The following is a 21626-nucleotide window of genomic DNA, read 5'->3' as shown; positions in this document are numbered from 1 at the left end:
CGAGAGCCAAGAGAGCGGCGCAGTTCCCCGCTGTGGCCGGCAGGTGGAGCATTTGCACCACACTGCGCGGGCTTGGAGGCGGGAGGCTGGGTGGGGACAACCCCAGGCTGGGGGGGGCGGACACATGACACAGAGGAAACACAGCGGAGAGCGTGGACAAAGCCACGGCCAGGGTTAAGATTCCGCTCCCAGCCCCCCACTTCCAGCCCCCCCAACCCCTTCCGGGGGTCAGGATCTGCCAGCAGAGTCTGAGTCCCCTACCCCACCCAAATAAAAGGCCCCCTCCCACAGCTCCCTCCCCTCCTGGTGCTGGGTGGAGGAGGTGGCTGGGGACAGCTCTGTGAGTTGGTGAGGGGGTGGCAGAGCCTGGCGTGGGGCCCTGGGCTGGGTGATGCTGCTGGGAGCTTTTAGGACAGTGGAGGAGTCAGGAGGAGCCTGAGTCGGGGTGGGAGGAGGGAATAGGGCCCCAAGCGGGGGGTTGCAGCCCCCACAGAGTCAGGGCTCGTCACCACTTCGAGGTCCCCACGGGGCAGGTGGAGGATGTTAAGCTTTGGGGCACTTGGCAGTCCCCTGCTCCAGGAAGCTGGGGGGAATGGTCTTGCTCTGGGCGACACTGGTAACTGCTGGGTGAAGATGGAAGCTGGGGAGGGGGGCCCTTAAACACCCCCCACACCCCCCCAAACTTGGACCTATCCTACCCCCTAACCCAGCCTCCCTCTCTTCCTCCTTCTCCAAATCCCTCCCTTAGCACTCAGAGTCCCCAGGGGGGCACCAATGCCTTTGCTAAAAAGTCCCAATCCAAATTCCCCGGCATCCCCAGCGGCCACTGCCAGCCCCCTCCCCATTTTTTGTCCTCCCCCCCCCTTCCCCTTTCCCACCCCTTCTACTGCAGCCAGGAGCCTACAATCTTTGTTTATTCCTTTTCTTTCCTTCACCTGCTCTTTGTTGCTTCGAGAGAGAGGGAAAGAAGGGGGAGGGGGAAAGAAAAAAAGAGGGAAAAGAAAAAGAGGAGAAAAAACTAAAAGGGGAGGGGGAAGAGGGAGAGAAAAGAAAAAGAGGGAAAGAAAAAAGGAGAAAGGAGAGGAAAAAAAACTTTTAAAAGTGGGAAATGTAAAAGAAGGAAAAGATTAAGAGGGAAATAAAAGAGGAAACAAAAGAGGAAAAAAAAAGAGGGAAAGCAAAGAGAGGGAGGAGAGAGAGAAAAGAGACTTTTAAAGTGGGAAAGGAAAAAGAAGGAAAAGAAAAAGAGGGAAATAAATAAGAGGGGGGAAGAAGGACAGAAAGAAGGGGGAAGAAGAAGGGGGGGAAACAGGGTAAGAAAACAGGAAGGAAAAAGGAAGGGAAAAAGAGGGAAGGAAAACAGGAAAAGAAAAAAGGATGAGGGGAGAAGAGGGAAAGAAAACAGGGGAAGGAATAAGGGGGGGGGGGATAAAGAAGGAAGGGGAAACAGGGAAAGAAAAAAAGGAAGGGGAGGAAGAGGGAAAGAAAAACGAGGTAAAAAAAAAGAAGGAAGGGTAAAAAAGAAAAGAGGAACAAAATGAGAGGGAAAAAACCGCGGCGAGAAAACAAAAAAAAGGAGGAAAAAAAAAGGAAGGGGGAAAAAAAAAAAAGAGGAAAAAAAGAAGAAGGAGAAGAAGAAGAAGGAAAAAAAAAACCCACCCTAACACACAGAGGGAGAGGAGGCAGGAGCCTATTTTGCCTCCCAGGCAATATTTCTGGAGCCAATCGGAATGCGCACCCACCCTGCCCTGCTCCCTAATTAAAGGCTTTAAGCAGGCGGCCGGGGCTGGAGGTTTGGGCACAGTCTCTCGGTTGCTCTTCGCAAGAGCTGGTGTGGAGGAGCCGGCTCTGGGGGCACCTCCAGGGCCTTGACGCCTCGGTAGGCAGAGCCGTCGGGTTGGGGAGGGGGGTCCTCAAGCCGAGGCGGGCAGCTTCCCCCCGCTCCCCAGCGCCAGCGATGAGCGGCTCCTTCGACAAGAAGCTCTCCAGCATCCTGACCGACCTCTCGGGCTCGCTGAGCTGCCATGCAGCTTCCAAGGACTCTCCCACCCTGCCGGAGTCCTCCGTCACCGACCTGGGCTACTACACCGGACAGCATGACTACTACTCGGGCCAGTCCTACAGCCAGCCCGTCAGCCACTATCCCTACCACCAGTTCAACCTCAACGGCATCGGCACCCCCGGCACCTACTCGCCCAAATCCGACTACTCCTACAGCCCTTCCTACCGCCAGTACAGCCACTTCAGGGATCAGCAGCTCCCAGCCCAAGAAGCAGGTAAGGGTGGTGCGGAGAAAAGGGGGGTCCCAGATCCCCCCACCAGATCCCGGGGTGGTCCTCGGGGAGCGTGGTGAAGTTGCATCGCTCTGAAGTGTCCCCCCGCGGGTCGGTGCGGGAGGGCCGGGGGGGTGTTGTTCGGAGCGGAGCTCAACCTCCTCCGGCGATCCCCGGTGCTGCTGGCGGGGGGAAGGGGAGTGGGGGTGGGTGGGATGGAGCTAGGCGGGATGCGGCCAGCCAGGGATGACCCTCGGCTTTGGGGCGGGGGGCGGCAGGAGGAGGGAAGGGGGGGGGCGGAGGAGGTGTCTGTGGTGGGACCGTCACGCAGCTCACAGCTCCGCTCTCTGCCCAGTGTCGGTGAAGGAGGAGCCGGAGCCGGAGGTGCGGATGGTCAACGGGAAGCCCAAGAAGATCCGCAAGCCCCGCACCATCTACTCCAGCTACCAGCTGGCAGCCCTGCAGCGCCGCTTCCAGAAAGCCAGTACCTGGCACTGCCCGAACGGGCCGAGCTGGCTGCCCAGTTGGGGCTCACCCAGACCCAGGTAAGGGCTGAGCACCTCCGCGCTCCACCTCACCCCAATCCCCAGCCACGGGCAGGAGGGGTCGGCAGGAAGGGGAAGTGGAGTTCCCCCCTCTCTCCCCTCCCTTTCAAAACGCAGGTGAACGGAGGGGTTGGAGGAGGAGTTTGGGGGTCCCTGGGGGACGGGCGATCCCCACTTTGCTTCTTGGTGTCCGGGTCTGTGCTGGCAGGTTTCCCTGTACGAAGCGAAAGGAAAAGGTGAGGAGGAGGGAAGGAGCGGAGAGAGAGGACAGACCCCAGCCCTGCCCTGCTCCTCACGTTTCAGGGCTTATCTCCCTCCCTCCAGCCCCAGGTGCATCCCAAAGTTGCCAGTAGGATCTGGGCTGGAGTTCTACCCCGGTGCAGCGCCCTGGGACAAGGAACACACCCGGCCTCACGGCAACGCAGGGCATGAAATCCCAGGCTCAGCACAGGGTGCTTGGAATGGGGTTGCTCAGGACGAGCTTGCCCAGGACAGGGTGCTCAGGATGGGGCGCTTGGGTCGGGTGGTTGGCAATGTTGGGGTGCTCAGGACACCCCGTGCTGGCGGCAGGACTTGACCCCAAGTCCAGACGGAGCGTGGGCTCTTGGAAGCTGGGCTCTGCTCCCCAGATTTGGTTCTTCGGGGGCTCCCTTTGGGTCCGTCCTCCCGGCACTCCAGGTCCAGGCGGAAAGAAGGGATCTGGGGATTTAGGGCTTTGGAGACAAGGAGCCACAGGCCCTCTGCAGGGACCCAGCGCTTGGGCTGGCAGTTTAGGCCGGACTGGAAGAGCAGGACTGGGCACCACGGGTTTGTCCCCAAGTAACACCCAGCTTTGGGGCTAACCCCAACTTCTGGGCTTTGCCTGGCGCGGGGACAGCTCGTCCCGGGCGATCTGCTGGCGTGGGGGTTGTCACCGCCGCCACTGCAGCGCCCGACTCCCCCGCGCCCCATCCCGTCCCCGGCACCCACCCTGCCTGCGGGCCGGCGCCCTTGTGCCGCCCTTGGCGCGGCGCTCCCCAGCACCCAGCCTTCCTCCTCCTCCCTTGGGCAACGATGAAGCAATCGGGGACACTCGGCAAAGGGCTGACGGAGCGCGTCACCCGCTCCCAGAGGGACATCCTGTTTGGGTGACAACCACCGCCCCCTCCCCCCCACGCCCCTTCCCCAAGGGCGTCCGCGCCGACGCCTCAGCCGGTACCAGCGACGCTCCCGACGCCTGGCGTGACAGCCTGGTGCCACGCTGTGACAGGCTGGTGTCGTGGTGTGACAGCCTGGTGTCACGCTGTGCCGGGCTTTCTGCCGTGCCCATGTCCCCAGGAGGGCTTCCCACGACACCTATGTCCAGGTCCCCTGCGACACCCACGTCTCGGGTGCCTTCCCGTGGTGCATGGTGTGTCCGAGGTCCCCACAGCACTCACGTCCTGGGTGCTTTCTCGTGGCGCACAGCGTGTCCAAGCTCCCTGGGACACCCTCTTGTCCCTTTTCACCTTGCATCCTGTGTCTGGGGTGTCTGAGGCGCCCATGCCCCTTGGCCCTGCCAATACTGCATCGTGTGGCAGAGGTGCCCACGACACCCAGGTGCCTTCTGATGTTGCATCTAAGCCTGGGGTGTCCGTGCCACCCATGCCCCATTGCATCCTGTCTGTGGGGTCCCCATGACACCCCTGTCCTGGGTGCAGTGTGCCACCCCTGTCCATTGTCCCTTCCCATAGCCCCCGCATCCTCCTCGACCCAGCTTCCCCTTCAAGCTCCCAGTTCGACCTGTTGGGCTTCGGGTGGCGGGGCTCTGACCCCTCTCCCTTCCCTGCCAGGTGAAGATCTGGTTCCAGAACCGTCGCTCCAAGTTCAAGAAGCTCTACAAGAACGGCGAGGTGCCCCTGGAGCACAGCCCCAACAACAGCGACTCCATGGCCTGCAACTCCCCCCCTTCCCCCGCCGTCTGGGACAGTAACTCGCACGGCAGCGCGCCGGGCAGGACCCCGCTCCCGCAGCCGCTTCCTTACAGCTCTTCCCCGGGATTTTTGGAGGAGCACAACCCCTGGTATCACCCCCAGACCCTCAGCGGACCCCACGGACCCCACCAACCGCCTCCGGCCGCCACAATGCATCACACCTCCCCGGGGCCTCCTCCCAACACCGGCTCCGTCTATTAACAACCGAAGGGAACTGAGAGACTCTGGCAGAATTCCTTTGTCTCCTTTTTTTCCCCCCTCCCGCCCCCTCCTCTACTTTTTGGTTTTGTTTTTCTTTTTCCTTCTTTTTTTTTCTCCAACAAAACCGAGGACACCCACGTACAGCCCCCCCGCCCCCCTAGATAAACACTTCTATATTCTCCTCTCCCGGCTCATCTCAGGAACAAGAGGACTGCAAAGGGTTAAACTCCTTTGTCCCCCAGCCCAGGGCAGCGAGGAAAAAATGGTGAATTATTAGAATTATTCTTCTTTTTTTTTCCCCCCTCTATTTTTTCCCCCCTCTTTTTTCCATCATCCCCTCAATTTAAACAACCCTCGAAGAGCCACGGCTCAAGGCGGGTAGGGGGGGGGTCCCTCGCTGGAGCTTCACTGCTTCACTTCCCACCCCGTAGGGATGGGCTGCCCCACACCGTGACACCCTCCAGAGCACGAGTGGGCATGCGGGAGGGGTACAAAAGGGACCCAGGGGAGCCGGGAGGGGCACCCGGAGCACCCAGAGCACCCAGAGCCCGGCCGGGATGGAGGATGTGGCGTCGTGGTGTGTGGGTGACCATCGCCGATGCTGAAGGAACGGAGCGCGCTTTGCTCTTGTGGCCCCCGAAATCCAGGGCCTGGCACCCAGAAGCGGAGGACGAGCACTTGAAATCCAAGGATTTGCCCCCGGAATCCAGGGACTGGCGCCGGAAATCCAGGGAACGTCGATCGAAGTCCAGAGACTGGCACCTGAAACCCGGGGATTGGCGCCTGAAACCGGCCCTCAAAACCCGGGGACCGCCGCCTGAAACCCAGGGACTGGCACCTGCGACGCAGGGAACGACGCCTGAAAGCCAGGAACCGGCACCCAAAACCTGGGGACTCACGAAACGAAATCGGGGCGGGTGGGGGTGGGGGTCGGGGGGGTCGGCTGGCAGCACTTGAAATCCAGGGATCGACGGCTAAGACCCGGAGAGTAGCGCCCAAAAGGCGGGGGATTAACGCCTGAAGCGTGAGGATTTTGCACCCGAAAGGCGGCGGCTGGCACCCGAAACCCGGGGATCGCCACCCCCCCAAAACTCCAACGGACTGGCCCCTGCAATCCAGGCCCCGAGATGGCTCCGGGGAGGCCTCCGACAGACACTCCGCTGGCACAAAACCCCCGGGAGCCCAAGCCCGAGCCCGGTGGTCTCAGCTCGCTGAGCGAAATCTTCCCGGGACGACGCTCAGGTGGTTATTTAAAACGAACTTAAACCAAAACGACCCCAAAAGGAGCAAACAAAAACAGGGGGGAGGGGGAGAGAGAAAAAAAAAAACAAACAACAAACCAAACCCTATTTTAATATTTAAACATTTTGGGAGCGACTTTTAAGTTATTTTTTTGGGGGTGGGGATTTTGTTTTTAAGGAGCGCGAACCGGGGGCCGGTTCCGAGCGGCGCCTTGAAAGCCTCCGGGGAGGGAAGCAGAATTCTTTCTTTTCTTGGTTGTATTTTTTAATGAAATCGAAGCATTTTAAAGGAAAAAAAAAAAAATAATAGACCTCCCCCTCCACTTCCCCCCCCCCCCCCATTTCCTTGCCTGTTTTTTAAGAGAATGCTATTTTTTTAAGAGCGGCGATCGCGGGATGGGGGGCGGCGGCGTTTTAGCCTGGCTTTGTACAGTCCCGCGGGTCTTATTTATGTTGCCTTCTATAAATAGGGGGTGGAAGGGGGTCGGGGGAGGGGGGGGGGGGAGTGGGGAATGGGGGGGGGGGGGCGGGGGGGGAAACGCGACCAGCAACAACAGCAAAAAAAAACCCTAGAGTGTACATAAGAGGTTTGTTTGTATAAAGCTGATCCAAACCCGAGCTGCTTTCGCTCCGCTTCTTTTGTTTCGCTTCTTGATTGGGTTTGAAGGGATCTCAACATCCGCCCCCCCCCCGCCCCCAACAACAACCCCGCTGCCGCCGCCGCCGCCACCCCCTCGTCCCCGATCCTCCTCGTCCCCGACCCTCCTCGTCCCCGTCCGCTCCTCGCCTCGCCAAGATGAGGGCGAGTCCGCCGCTTGCTGTTCTCTCCCGGGCCAGAAGTGGGGCTCTGAATGTTAATCATAATTAACCCCCCCCGCCCCCCCAAAAAAAGCCCCCAAAACCCCCACCCCTTTCTGAGCTCCAAAGCTCCGAACGTCATTTTCGGGGAGGTTTTTGCGCGCCGGGGCGGGGGGGGAGGGGGAAGTTCGGGAAGTTTTCCAGCTTGGAAAGGGTTTAAACCCAAACGCGATCGGTTGGGGTTTGATTCGGAGGGGTTGGGGACGGAGATCGGCGCCGAGTTCTGCTTTGGGATGATTTTTTTTGGGGGGTGTGGGGGGGGAGTTCAGGAGGTTTCTGGCTTGGAAAAGGGAAGTTAAAGCCTACAGCTGATTTTGTTCGGGGGGGGTGTCAAGGATAGGGATTCATCCCGAGTCCTGGTTTGGGAATATTTGGGGGGGTTCAGGAGGCTTCTGGCTTGGAAAAAGGGAATTAAAGCCTACAGCTGATTTTGTTCGGGGGGTGGGTCAAGGATAGGGATTCATCCCGAGTCCTGGTCTGGGAATATTTGGGAGGGTTCAGAAGGTTTCTGGCTTGGAAAAAGGGAATTAAAGCCTACAGCTGATTTTGTTCGGGGGGGGTCAAGGACAGAGATCCATCCCGAGTCTTGGTTTGGGAATATTTGAGGGGGGTTCAGGAGGTATCTTGCTTGGAAAAGGGAATTAAAGCCTACAGCTGATTTTGCTCGGGGGGGGGTCAAGGAGAGGGATTCATCCCGAGTTCTGCTTTGAGACCATTTAGAGAGAGTTCAGAAGTTTTCAGGCTTGGAAAAAGGGAATTAAAGCCTGCAACTGATTTTTGTTGGGGGGGGGGGGGGGGGGGGGGGGAGGAGGGGTCGAGAAGAGGTATTCATCCCGAGTCCTGGTTAGGGAATAACTGGGGGGAGTTCAGGAGGTTTCTAGCTTGGACAGGGGAAGTTAAAGCCTGAAAGTGATTTTGTTTGGGGGGGGTCAAGGACAGGGATCCGTCCCCAGTCCGACTTTGGGGATGTTTTTGGGGGAGTTCAGGAGGTTTCTGGCTTGGAAAAAGGGAGTTAAAGCCTACAACTGATTTTGTTTGAGGGGGGTCAAGGACAGGCATTCACTCTGAGTCCTGGTTAGGGAATATTTTTGGAGGGGGTTCAAGAGGTTTCCCGTTTGGAAATCGGGAATTAAAGCCTGCAACTGGTTTTGTTTGAGGGGGGTCAAGGACAGGGATCCATCTCCAGTCCTGCTTTGGAAATATTTTGGGGGAGCTCAGGAGGTTTCTGGCTTGGGAAAGGGAAGTTAAAGCCTGGAATTGATTTTGTTTGGGGGTTCAAGGACAGGGATTCATCCTGAGCCCTGGTTAGGGGTATTTTCAGGGAGCTCAGGAAGTTTCTGGCTTGGAAAAGGGAAATAAAAGCCTGAAATTGATTTTTTTGGGGGGGTCAAGGACAGGGATCCATCCCCAGTCCTACTTTGGAAACATTTTGGGAGAGTTCAGGAGGTTTCTGGCTTGGGAAAGGGAAGTTAAAGCCTGAAATTGATTTAGTTTGGGGGGGGTCAAGGACAGGGATTCATCCCGAGTTCTGATTTGGAACATTTTGGGGGAGTTCAGGAGGTTTCTGGCTTGGAAAAGGGAAGTAAAAGCCTGAAAGTGATTTTTTTGGGGGGATTCAAGGACAGGGATTCATCCTGAGCCCTGCTTTGGAGAGGTTCTGGGGGAGTCCAGGACTTTCCCAGCTTAGAAGTGAGGAGTTAAAGCCTGCAACTCTTTTATTTTGTCGTTGGGAATCTGGAGGGGGAGCGGGGGAGATGATTTTATTCCTGGCTTGCAAAGTTTTCTCCTGACTGCTGCAACCTTCTGCTTCCCTCCTGTTCTTTTTACTGGGACCAGGAGGCTTCTCCAGCCATGCAGCCCTGGAGGGGTTTGGGGACGTCCTACGAGTGAGGGATGGCAGGGGGCAGGACCCCCCACCGGGGCTTAGGAGGCGGTGACTTTCTCCATCTGTGTGATGGAGCCAGGAGGGCACAAGTGACCCAAAGATCCCTCCCAGACACGGGGCTGGGGGACGGTGACAGGGCCGGGCCCCAGGGTGCGCTGCACCACTCCCCCTGCCCTGCTGTCCCCAGCATCGTTCCACGGCGGGAGAGCCGCAAAGGGTGGGGGGGCTGAAGCCTCATCACCCACCCCAGTGCTGTCCCCACTGAGCCACGCCGGGGACAGGGGATCTGGTCCCCAGCACCACATTCCCATGGCACGGGAGGAGCCGCACCGGCTGCCGGCCGGGGGGGGACTTTGGGGACGGTCCCTCCACACCATCCGCGGACGTGCTGGGACTCATTCGCCTTCCAGCACCCTCAGAGGTGTCCCCGTGTGCCCTCTGCCCACAGCCAAGCCCACGGGGGGGTCAGCCTCACACCTCACATCCGTGGGAATGTCCCCACATCCCCACCGTGTGCGGCACCTGCTGGGTGCCCAGCTCCATCCCCTGCCCTCAACGTGCCAGCTGGACCTGCTGGGTCCCCATCCCATGCCCCTAACATGCCAGTTGGACCCCCCCTTGCTCTCCATACCCACCCCATGCCCCTAACATGCCAGTTGCACTCTCTGGTTCCCCATCCTGTGCCCTTAACATGCCAGTTGCACCCCCTGGCTCCCCATCCCATGCCCTTAACATGCCAGTTGCACCCCCTGGCTCCCCATCCCATGCCCTTAACATGCCAGTTGCACCCTCTGGTTCCCCATCCTGTGCCCTTAACATGCCAGTTGCACCCCTTTTCTTCCCATCCCCATCCCATGCCCCTAACATGCCAGTTGGACCCTCTGGCTCCCCATCCCATGCCCTTAACATGCCAGTTGCACCTCTTTTCTTCCCATCCCCATCCCATGCCCCTAACATGCCAGTTGCACCCCCTGGCTCCCCATCCCATGCCCCTAACATGCCAGTTGCACCCCCTGGCTCCCCATCCCATGCCCCCAACGTGCCAGCTGGACCCCTTTAGTCACACCCCCCGGACAGGGTCAGTTGTAAAGGGTCGAGGCGGGTGCTGCCAGCCCCCCTGCCCGCCCTGTGCTTGTCGGGGGTTGGGGGTTGGGGCTGGAGCTGGTGCAGCCACCGCAGAGCCGGCGGGCGGGCAGACAGGCTGGAGACACGAAGGGTTATTAGGGGGTGGCTGCCAGGAGAGCGAGGAGGAGGAGGAGGAGGCGGCTTGGGAGAGGAGGAAACCGAGCGGCGTTGCCCGGAGTGAGAAGCGCGGCAGGAGCTGGCGCTGGCATCCTTGGTTATTAGCTTGAATTTCTTCCTTTCTTTCTCTCCCTTGCTTTAATTTACCAGGCTGTCAAGGGGGGGGCGGGGAGGGAAAGGGGAATAAAAAGAAGGAGAGAGGATGACATATGCCTGGGTTATATAAATGTTGGTGCATCACTGCTGGCAGCCAGGAGCCGATCCTGCTGCCCTCCAGCGCTGCCTGGGAGCTGGGTGAAGCCGGCGGCCTGCGCCAACAGCCCTCCGTGCCCGAGGGATGGGGCACGGTGCTCAGGGAGCCCCCTCCCAGCCCTCTTGTCCCCGTTCCTCCCTCCTGGCCACGGAGCACGTCCCAGAGACCTCATGGAGCTGGGGGTGGCCGGGGGCTTGCAGCAGGCAGAGGCTGGGGGGGGGGCAGCTCGTCGGAGCCCCTTGCACCTGCCCGAGGAGCTGCAGCAGTGCTGGCTTCAGCCCCTCCTGCCTGCCTTCCCCCTGCTCCTCAGCCCCACCTCCAGCAGCTCAGAGGGGGCTCGTCGCCAGCGCCACCCACAGCTCTGCCAGCCCACAGCTGGCCAAGACCCCCAGAGCCTCCCGAAAAGGGCTGCAGGACCCTCCCCAGGCCCAAGCTCAACCCTCCTGCCGGTGGCCGACGCTCAGGTGTGCTCTCAGCAGCAGCATGAGGCCCGGGAGCCAGAGGCAGGAGCCCCCCAGGATGAGGCCATCACCCTGCTCCTCCCAGCAGTGCCATGGCCACTCCTCAGCACACCAGTTCCCCCAGTTCTCCCAGTTCCCCCCCGCCAGCAGCGGGCACGGAGGCTGGCACCAGACAGCACCAAGGTGGGGACACCCAGCCCCTTGGAGGGCATCTCCCCAGGGGCTGTGAGCAGGGTGAGAGCTCAGATGTGGTTTCCAACCCCTCTAGGTCCAGACCATAGGGCAGCAGTGGCCTGTGCCCCCTGGCACACAGCCCTGCCAGTGGGGCACAGGTTTCCTGCCCGTTGCAACACGCCGCTGCCAGCGGCTTGCGTCACCTCCCTGCCAGCACAAAGTGTGGGGGCAGCAGCCTGCCCACGGCCTGGCCTGGCATCCACCACGGCCCCATCCCCTCCCTGGCTCTTGGCTAACCCAGCACGTGGCAGCTGGAGCCAAGGAGCAACGCTGGGCAGCCAGGGCAGTGCCACCTGCCACAGCACTGCCACCAGCCATGGCACTGCCACCAGACAGGGCACTGCCACCAGCCATAACACTGCCGCCTGCCACGGCACTGCCACCAGCCAGGGCACTGCTACCAGCCCATGGCACTGCCACCTGCTACAACACTGCCACCAGCCATGGCACTGCCACCAGCCAGGGCACTGCCATCATCCACAGCACTGCCACCAGACAGGGCACTGCCACCTGCTACAACACTACCACCAGCCACAGCATTGCCACCAGCCAGGGCACTGCCACGTACTACAACACTACCCCCAGCCATGGCACTGCCACCAGCCATGGCACTGCCACCAGCCTTGGCACTGCCACCAGCCTTGGCACTGCCACCTGCTACAACACTGCCACAGCATTGCCACCAGCCTTGGCACTGCAGCCACAGCACTGCAGCCACAGCACTGCTACCAGCCCATGGCTCTGCCACCTGCCAAGGCTGTCTCAGCGTTTTCAGCCCTGGAAAGCGAGGCAGAAATGCTTCTGGGTGGCTCTGGGCACCTCTCTGCCTCACCCTGGGCCATGTCCCATCGCCCTGCTTGGGAAGGGCACAGGAAATGCCCCCCAGTGCCCACACCTGCCCTGGCCGTCTGAAGAGGCTCAGCTGGATTTACGGTGCCAGGAGGGGAGAGGGACCTCGAGAAGCCTGGGGACATCCCTGTCACCCAGGGGGATGTCCCCCACCCAGAGGGCTAACCCCCACCACCCTGGGATGTCGGGGGGGCTCTTGGGTTTTCCCCCCCCCCAGGGCCCCTGTGGCCAGTGGAGAAGAGCAGTGCCAGCGGTGCCAGCCTGGAGAAGAGCCAGAAGGAAACCAGCGATGCCCTCTCCCAGTGCACAGAGGACAGAGGGGTCACTATCCAGGAGCAAAGGGTCAAACCAGTCCCCAGACCCCCTCCTCAGGACGCAGGACCCATCCCTATCCCCACCCCCATCCCACGGGATCGTGCCGAGGAGGACCTGAGTGCAGGCAGGTGGCAGTGGGGCACCCCTGGGTGCCCAGGGAATTTCTTAGCCCTAAGTGGGACCTGCTGCCATGTGTCAGGGAAGGAGGGGGGCAGGAGGGCATCCAGGGGTGAAGGTCGGGGGGGTCTGGGCACCGGCTGCCCCAGCAGCTGCCCCCCCAGCAGCGGGCGGGCCCGATCCTGGCTCCAGGAGCCCAGGGCTGCTGCGTCCCTGCTGCTGCAAGACAGGACCTGCGAGTGGCTCTGGCTGCAGGTCCTTGGCAGCACATCTGTCGGGAGAGCCGAGCGGCCTCTGCCTCCTGCTTCTCCCAGCCCACCCGATCCTTCCCGTGCCGGGCATCCCACCCTGCTGAGCCTCCACCGACCCCCCCCACGGGCTCTGAGGGAGGTCACCCCCGAAATGCACAAGGGCTGGGACGGGTGTTCAGCACCCAGCTCCTCAACAGCAGCCCCCTGAGCCTCCCAAGAACCCTCTGCAGCTGGGACCACGCCGTGCTTCAGCCCCTTCCCAGGGCTGGAGGGTCACTCCCCGAGGAACTCTGTCCCTTCCAGCCTCAAAGCCCCTGCCCAGGGCCAACCCCCGCCGTGAGGAGCTGGGCTTCCCCCTCCCTGCATCCCACATTCTCCTTCCTGCCACAGCAAATCCTCCCTAAAGCCTTGCTGGTGGGGATGGGCCCCAGCAGTGCAGGAAAAGAGACCCAGTTTTGCCCTGCTTCTGCTGGATCCATCCCCACCTGGGCACCCCGGGCAGGGGGGCACCACAAACCGTGCCTGGGGAGTGCACTGCAGTAGGTCCCAGCCATGCTGTCCCCCACGGTGCTGAGCCAGCCCATGGGGTCCATGCCCTCTACCTGCCACCGCTGCAACACCTCCATGGCCACCACAGGACACAGCTGGGGACATCCTTGCCTGTGTCCCACTGAGGTCAGCACCCCCCCAGAGCTCTCAGCTGAGGGCACAAACCACCTGGCAGAGCAACAAGGCCTCGTGTTCAGCCCTGCAGCTGCCAGCAGGGACCCGGAGCTGACAGCCCCCCTGGGACCTAGAACTGAATTACCCCCTGGGACCCAGAGCTGACAGCCCCCCTGGGACCCGGAGCTGACAGCACCCCTGGGACCCAAAGATTCCATCCCCCCTGGGACCCAGAGCTGACAGCACCCCTGGGACCCAAAGATTCCATCCCCCCTGGGACCCAGAGCTGACAGCACCCCTGGGACCCAGAGATTCCATTCCCCCTGGGATCTAGAGATTCCAGCCCCCCTAGGACCCAGAGCTGAAATCCCCCCTAGGACCCAGAGCTGAAATCCCCCCTGGGACCCAGAGCTGACAGCCCCCCTGGGACACATCATTCCCATGCTCCCAGCCCTCCAGCCCTGCCCATCTGCCACCTACCAATGACCTCCTCAGGTGGGAGCCAAGGGGTGGGGAAAAAATTCTGTCCCCCAAAGAGAGGACAGAGCTGTGGGTGGCACCCTGGCACTGCTCCCTCCCTGCCCTTGCCAGCTGGCATGGAATACATCATCCTGAGGGCACCAAGAGACCCCTTGGAGAGGGGGGAATAAGAGGTGGGAATACCTGGAGTGAAGGCCATGGGGAGAAAACCTTGGGAGGGACTCACTGCACCAAATCTCTGCTGGGGGAAGGACTCCAGCGGGGGTCTTGCCCCCCACCACGGGGGACAACCACTGAGCAGGGCTTGGGAAAGGTGGGAAATGATGAGAATGTCTTTTCTAGCCTGGTTTTGGCCTCCCCAAAGCACAAAGGGAGGAGAAAAAACTCTTCCCCCCCTCCCCCCAGGTCCCCCAATGCTCTCACTCCCAAGGGCAGGGATTTAAGGGGCGGATGGAGACGTGGGGCAGCAACCCCAGACCCGACCTGCCCCACGTCTCCCTCCCCCCATCCCCAATTCCCTCTCCCCTCCCCACGGAAGGAGGCATCTTCAACAGCTCCAAATTGCCCATAATTACCCCTGGAGGAGGTGAGAAGCCCCTCACCGAGGGGCCCAGCTCCACAATTACCATAATTGCATCCCCACTGCACAGCCTGGAAAAGGCGACAGGTCCTGCACAGATGTTTGGGGCTGGGGGGAGCGGGGGGGGGGGGGGGACCCAGCCCCCTGCTCCCGTGCCCCCCAGCCCCGTGGGGCTGTTCTCCCAGGAGCTTTGGCAGCCTCTGAGGAGCAGTGTGTCCCCCGAAGCTGGGGACAGAGAGGGAGTCAGAAGGGATGGAGGAGCCATGAAGTCCTTCACAAGAGTTCAGCCTCTTTATAAAGGGGAGAGGGGGGAGCGGGAGGGAGGGGGGGAGGCACATACAGTAACAGACAGTATTTATAAATAAAGCCAGGCTGGGCGTTTCTGGGGACTCCCCAGCCCCTCTTGGGGTCCCCCACACCCCAAGCTCCGTGTCCATGAACAGAGGGTCCCAGGGCTTCTGCTGGAGGCCAAGTCCTGTCCCACCAGGGTGGGAGCGCTGGGCTCTGCTGGAGCTGCCTCGCTTCAGACCCTGACAGAGCAGCTGATCCCCAGGTTCCTGCAGACCGTGGTCACCTTCCTCCTCTTCTTCCTCCTTCTCCATTCACTGGGGTCCCCCATGGCTCCACAGTCGCTTGGAGGGGGGTGGTTGCACCCCTCCTTGCTGGTCCTCCTGGAGGTGGTAGGTGCTGGAGCCGTGGCAGCGTCACATCATGGGAGCCCGGGGGATGGTGTCCTGTGGATGTGGCTGGTACCAGGCTCCAAAGCTGTTGATGTAGCTGCTGGGGGCCAGGGGGGGCCCTTTGCCCGGCAGGGGGATGTCCCAGAGCGGGGGGGATGTTGGGGGAGCAGGGGGAGAGGGAGGTGGTGGTGGTGTGGAGGTGCTCCCCGTCGGGCAGGCTGGAGCCCTGCTTCATGATCTTCTTGTACTTGGAGCGCTTGTTCTGGAACCAGATCTTCACCTGGGGGACAGGGAGAGAGAGAGGGCTGAGTGGGGGCAGGATGGGAGGTCTCTGGCCAGTCTTCACCCCTCGGGGGTTCCCCATTGCCACAGTTTGCATCTTTCCTGGGGGTTGGTGCAGTGGATTTGGCGTGGGGGTCTGCGAGATAAACCGAGCTCTGAGCCCAGCCCTCCCCGAACCACCGCTCCACTACGGGCAGCTGGAGGAGAGGGTGGGCAGAGGCAGAGGGAGCCGAAACGAGCAGGCAATAAATGGAAACCAACCCCAAAAGACCCCCAAACCCCTGCCCATCCCCACTTCCAGCACGGGCTGTGCCCCCCCTTCCTCCCCGAGTCGTGCCGGGGCTGGGTCGGGGCGCGGCGCGGCACGGTGGGGTGGTGGCCCCTGCTCATTCCTCCCCGCGGTCCTTCCCCCCGCGCTGCCGGCAGGTTCCCACTTGTCTCCTCTTCCCCAGCTTTATGAGTTCGCTTCGCCCCTGGCTCCGGGCTGCACCCGCTGCCGCCTGCCTGTCTCTCCCCATCGCCTTCAAAAACCCACTCGCCCCGTCCCGCCGCCCAGCGCCGGGCACGGCCGGGCCAGCAGCCAGGCTCCGGGGCTGGGAAAGTCCCAGTGCCTCTGGGAGGTGTGAGCAGGAGCACCCCAAACCTGAGCCCTGGGGGCCCACCGGCGCCAGTTCCCCGCCGTGGCACAGCTCGCCTCGGCGCGGCGCCAGCTGCGCCCCAGCACCGCGGTGCAGTCTTAATCCGGAGTCACTCCCGGTGCAAAGATGGGCGTGAACAGGCCCCCCACCCCCGCAAAATGGTGCAACCTCAAGGTGAGGAGCCCCCCCAGATGGCGCAGCCTCGGGGTGAGGAGTCCCCCTCCAATGGTACAGCCTCAGGGTGAGGAGCTGCCAGTAATGGGCTTGAGCCCCCCAACATGGACAGCCTCAGGAGTAGGGATGGGCATGAGCCCCCCCAAATGGCACAGCCTCAGAGTGAGGAGCTGCCAGTGGTGGGCATGAGCCCCCCCAAATGGCACAACCTCAGATTGAGGAGCTGCCAGTGGTGGGCATGAGCCCCCCAAAAGGTGCAGCCTCAGGGTGAGGAGCTGCCAGCAGTGGGCATGAGCCCCCCAAAAGGTGCAGCCTCAGGGTGAGGAGCTGCCAGCAGTGGGCATGAGCCCCCCAAAAGGTGCAGCCTCAGGGTGAGGAGCTGCCAGCAGTGGGCATGAGCCCCCCAAAAGGTGCAGCCTCAGGGTGAGGAGCAGCCAGCAGTGGGCATGAACCCCCCCGGAGGGTGCATCCTCGGGGTGAGGAGCAGCCAGCGGTGGGGATGTGAGCAGCCTGAACGCTGCAACCTGAGGGCGAGCAGCATCCCCTTGCTCCCTTTAGGGGTCGTACCTGGGTCTGGGTGAGCCCCAGCTGGGCAGCCAGCTCGGCTCGCTCGGGCAGCGCCAGGTACTGCGTCTGCTGGAAGCGCTGGTTGAGGGCTTGCAGCTGCAGGCTGGAGTAGATGGTGCGCGGCTTGCGCAGCTTCTTCCCCTTGCCGTTGATGCGCAGCTCCCCGCTGGGGAGGGCCGGGGGCTTCTCCTGGTCTGGGGAGGGGGAAAGGAGCAGAAATTTAACATCGACCTGCTGGGAGGTGGGAAGAAAAAACCCCAACCCAAACAAACCAACCCCAAAGCAGCCCCAGCGGGGCCCTGGGGGTCGAGGGGGGGAGGCTGTGGTGGGTTTGGCTTCATGGGAGCTTGGGTTGGCTTTATGGAAGTTGGGGAGGGGAGAAGCAGGGTGGGGAGGGGGTGTGTGGGGGACACCTGCTGGTTTGGTTTAAGCCCTGGGTAAAGCAGAGGGGAAGCAGGAGGAGAAGGAAGGGAGGGAGGAAGGGATGGATCAATAGCACTGAGCAAGCCCCAAAGTGGACAGGGCACAGGCTCGATGGGGAGCCTGGGCAGGCCCCCATGGGGTGATAGAGGGGGAGCAACAGAACAGGACCCCCCCCCCCAACCCCCAGGGGCTCTTGCTGTGGGCACACTGCTCCCCTGGGCTGAGGCAAGCCCCAAGCTCCCTTTTGCTGTGCGGTCTGGGGCCCCATCCTGGACCATTTGCTCCCCTTAGAGCATCCTTGGGGTGGTTCTTGTGGGGCAAGACCCCACTGGGGCTCAGAGTGGCACCAGGGACAAGGTGGTCCCCAGCTCAGCAGCAGGGGGGGTGGCCTGGGTGGGTGTGGGGCACGGTGGTGAAGGTGTCTGTGTACCTCTGCCACCAGGCTGCTCTGGCCACAGCCAGGGCCCTTCAGAGTTGATGGAGGGTCCAGCGAGGCCTGGGGGGGGGCTCAGTGGGGCTCAGGGCCCCTCGTTGGGGCACCCCAGGGGCTGCTTCTCTATGGGGCAGCTCAGCTCCCAGTTTCTTGTCTCAGGTTTTAGGGAAGACTGTGGGGAATGGGGAGGGGACAGGGCAGGGAGCTGAGACTGCAGCGTGCTGGTGGTGGGGGCAGAGAAAAGAGTCTGCCCAGCCTGGGAGGGGGAGGACTCAGGGGGCAGGATGTGGGTAGCTGGGGGGCTCAGAAGGGCTGGCTGGATGTCTTAGGGTGCAGAATGTGGGCAGTTGGGTGCCTCAGGGGGTGGGATGTGGGCAGCTGGGGATCTTAGAGTGCAGAATGAGGGCAGCTGAGGGTCTCAGAGGGTGGGATAAGGGCCTGAGGGTGCAGAATGAGGGCGGTTGGGGGTCTCAGAGGGTGGGATGAAGCCAGCTGGTTGTCTCAGGGGGCAGGATGAAGGCAGCCAAGATTCTTAGGGGGAGGGATATGAGTCTCAGGGTGCAAAATGTGGGCAGTTGGGGATCTCAGGGGATGGGATAGGGGTCTCAGGGGGCAGGATGGGGGCAGCTGGGGCTCTCAGAACACAAGATGGGGGCAGCTGAGGGCCTCGGGGGCAGGTTGGGGGGCAGTTGGGGCTCTCAGAACACAAGATGGGGGCAGCTGAGGGCCTCGGGGGGCAGGATGGGGGCAGGCAGTGCTCTGATGCTCCCCATCCCCGGGGGGTTTCTTGCAATCCCACAGCTCCCCCTCCGCACTGGGCTCCAGGCGCTCTGAGATCAGGGTGGGGGGGGACACACAACACCCTCGGGGGTCTCCTCAGGGCTCTCCCCCCCAGCTCCGGCCCCGACTCCTCATCCCCGTTGCCCTGGAGCGCCGGCGCAGCCCCAAAGCGCTTCCGACGGCTCCGTCCCGACGGTTCCCGGTAATTCCCGGTCGCTGCCCGGTGGGTGAGTGCCCGGGGATGGAGCGGGGGGAGGTTTGTGCGGCACCCAGCACCTCGAGCCCACCTTACCTGCGTCCTGCAGCCGGTTGCCGGGGGCCAGCCCGGACGGGGGATGCTGAGAACTGGGGGCCGGGTAGGGCAGGTAGGGACCTCCGTGAGGGGGCGGGGGGGGCACCGCTGGAATAGGGGTAGGGCCCGGGTCGACCGTAGGAAGCGAAGGGCGCTGGGTCGTGCTGGGGGTGGCCGGTGGGATGGAGCCCGTGGAGCGGGTAATGAGGCGGTGAGGGGTGGGCGAGTTCCAGGAAAGCAGCTTTCGAGGGGTCGGGTCCCAGCAGACTTTCGGCTACGGAGCTCATGGTCATGGTGGGGTGGGGTGGGCAGGGCAGGGCCGGGGCGGGCCGGGCAGCCCCCGGCGCCCGCAGTGCCGCACCGAGCCCCGCAGCCCCCCGACGGGCTCCGCGCTGCCGCCGCGGCCCCGAGCCCCGGGGATCCCCTGCCCGCTCCGCCCCACCCCGCCAAGCCAAGCCCACGGTGACGTCACACCCTCGGGGTACCCCCCACACCCCCTCCCCCCCTTGGCAGTCCCCCCTGTAGTCCAACCCTGAGGACAGCCCCTTCTCTCTGTGTGTCCCCCCCCACCCGGGGGTTCCCTCTTACCTGTGTCCCAGCCCCGGGGTGACCTGCGGGGGGACACCTGGACCCCCCCTGTGTCCTGGCTGAGTGTCCCCTGCTGGGCCTGACCCACAGGGCCCTGCTCTAGAATCTGTACTTGGGGTCCCGGGGACCCCTCCTCCGCAGGGGACACAGGGGGCGAGTGGTGACTCCCTCCACACACGGCCCCGTCGGGATGTGTCCCATCGAGGGGCACAGGCGGGGCACAGAGCCTGGGCACGGAAGGGCCGAGGCCGCTGGCGCTCAGCTCACCGGCGGGGGGCCGAGGGGGCGCAGCCAGCACGGGAGAAGGATGGGCACGGGAGGGAGGGACGGACAGAGGGAGGGACAGGCAGGGCCCAGCGCATCCCGGTCCCCGCGCTCGTGGGTGCTGGTGGAGGACACCCAGGGTGCCGTGAGGGGGGGTGGGAGCCCCGCGGTCACCCCGCCCTGGCAGACAGGGGCCCCTTCCCCTGGCGTCAGCAGCAGCCGGGCCCCGCGGGGCCCCGCTCCCGGCGGCAGGCACCGACCTGCCCGGCTGCTCCCTCCCACGGCCCCGGGGAGCCCTGACCCCGGCGGGGGGGTGTGGGGCCCCCGACTGTCCTGCAGCCTCCGCCCCGGCTGCCAGCCAGGGCAAAGCCAGGGAGAAGAAAAACCCCCCGGGGGGCTTGGGGACGTTGTGACCACCTTTGGGGACACCATCACCACCTCTGGGGACACTGTCACTGTCTCTGGGGACACCATCATCACCTTTGGGGACACTCACTATCTCTGGGGACACTGCCACCCCCTCTGGGGACACCATCATCACCTTTGGGGACACTCACTATCTCTAGGGACATCATCACCCCCTCTGGGGACACTGCCACCCCCTCTGGGGACACCACCACCCTTTTGAGGACAGCATCACCCCTTTGGGGACGCTATCACCCTCTCTGGGGACACTGCCACCACCTCTGGGGACAGCTGGCTGGAGCCCTGCTTTTGCACCTCCTGCCATCGCAGCTCTCCCTCAAGCCCTGGCTGGGGTCTGGGTTTGGGGCCCCTGGGGTGACACTGTGGGGCAGGGAGGTTGTGCCAACCCAAGCCCTGGCCACGAGGTCCCAGGTGTCCCCCTCGTGGGGTTTGCCTGGGAGGAGCAGCTCGGGGTGGGGTGGGGGAGCAGGGGGACAGGCAGCTGGGGATGCTGGCAGGGAGGGTCCCTTGTCCCCACCCTCCCATTAGGGCATCTTCAAAACATGTTTCCATCTGGCCCCGGCCACGGCTCTGAGTCACCACGGGCAGGGGCCAGGAGCTCTGATATAAATAGCTCAGCTCCTGGCTAACCCCAGGGCACACTGGGCCCATGGCCTGCCCCAGACTCCCAGCACAACCACCTGACCACCTCTACCTCCCTCTGAGCTGATGGCATCTCCCCTCCTTCCCCACCCCAGCCTCCCCTCATGACACCCAGAGGGTCGTTTCCAGCACGGCTGGACCCGGGGGCCAGCCCCTCAGAGCTGGCTGCAGGCCCTGAGCTCTCCCCACCTTCCCCCCCCCAGCCCAGGAAAGCATCCTTGGGATTGTCCTCAGGGATGACATAGGCTCCAAATCCTATGGGAGCCCTAAAGCTGGGTGGGAGAAGCTGTCCTCTGCCTGGGCCACCAAACTCCAAGGGTCACCATGGAAAACCCCCCAGGGGGGGTGGGTGGGAAGCAGCAAGGGCAAGAGAGGCAGGAGGAGAGATCCAGATGTTCCCCAGCCCTGCCTGGGACATCCCCAGGGATGCAGCGAGGGTGAAGTGTGGGCCAAAGCTCCACAGAGGCTGCCCATGGTGGCAAGGAGGGTCCCAGGGGTGGGGGTTGAGAGCTCAGGGGTCCTGTCCCCCCTCCTTCTCCCCCTTCCCAAACCTCCTGTGCTCTCCCACCCCTCTGCTACAAGTGGGCATCAGAAAGATCCAGCATTTAGATCCCCCTCCCCCCCCAGATGTCTCCTCTGCAGCAGAGGAGCCAAGGTCCCTGTGCTGGGGGCAGCAGAATGGTGTCCCCATGAGTCTTTGGGGGGGGGCATCTGGCAGGAGGAGAAGGACCCTCGGGGTCAAACTCCCCCCTGGGACAAGGTGCTGCAGCTCTGTGCCATTGCTGATGCCAGGGTGGGATCCCACCACGTCCTGGGGCTGGGGAGCAAGTGGATCCCCTCAGCTTGGGCAATCTCCAAGCAGGTGCCATCAGATGGGACTCATCAGGTGACATCAGATGAGAGGCAGCTCTTCTCCTCCTCCTCCTCTTCCTCCTCCTCCACCCTGACTTCACACCAGCCTCACACAGGAGGATTTTGGGGTCGGGGGCCCTGCAGGTGTCAGCCTCAGCGTCCCTGTGCCAAGAGGCCACCTCATC

At 62.6% G+C, this 21626-nt stretch overlaps 2 protein-coding genes across 2 annotated transcripts; one reads left to right on the top strand and one right to left on the bottom strand.

Moving 5' to 3' along the window:
• Positions 1-1485: 1485 nt before the first annotated feature.
• On the top strand, positions 1486-6494 carry DLX3 (distal-less homeobox 3). Its single transcript, XM_068170602.1, is given in 4 exon segments — positions 1486-2276; positions 2629-2751; positions 2754-2818; positions 4630-6494. Coding segments are annotated over 4 exon segments (849 nt in total). The 5' UTR covers positions 1486-1957; the 3' UTR covers positions 4972-6494.
• An 8524-nt stretch (positions 6495-15018) lies between these two features.
• Positions 15019-19130, bottom strand: LOC137459920 (homeobox protein box-5-like). Its single transcript, XM_068170604.1, is given in 5 exon segments — positions 15019-15233; positions 15235-15360; positions 16742-16935; positions 18670-18772; positions 18774-19130. Coding segments are annotated over 5 exon segments (741 nt in total). The 5' UTR covers positions 18963-19130; the 3' UTR covers positions 15019-15104.
• Between the last annotated feature and the right edge of the window lie 2496 nt (positions 19131-21626).

The sequence above is a fragment of the Melanerpes formicivorus genome, unplaced genomic scaffold (assembly GCF_026170545.1).
Source record: "Melanerpes formicivorus ecotype bairdi unplaced genomic scaffold, bMelFor1.0.p_v2 SCAF_457, whole genome shotgun sequence".
Lineage (NCBI taxonomy): Eukaryota > Metazoa > Chordata > Aves > Piciformes > Picidae > Melanerpes > Melanerpes formicivorus.
The sequence above is the reverse complement of the archived record's forward strand: the minus strand, read 5'-3'. Positions and strand labels throughout refer to the sequence as shown.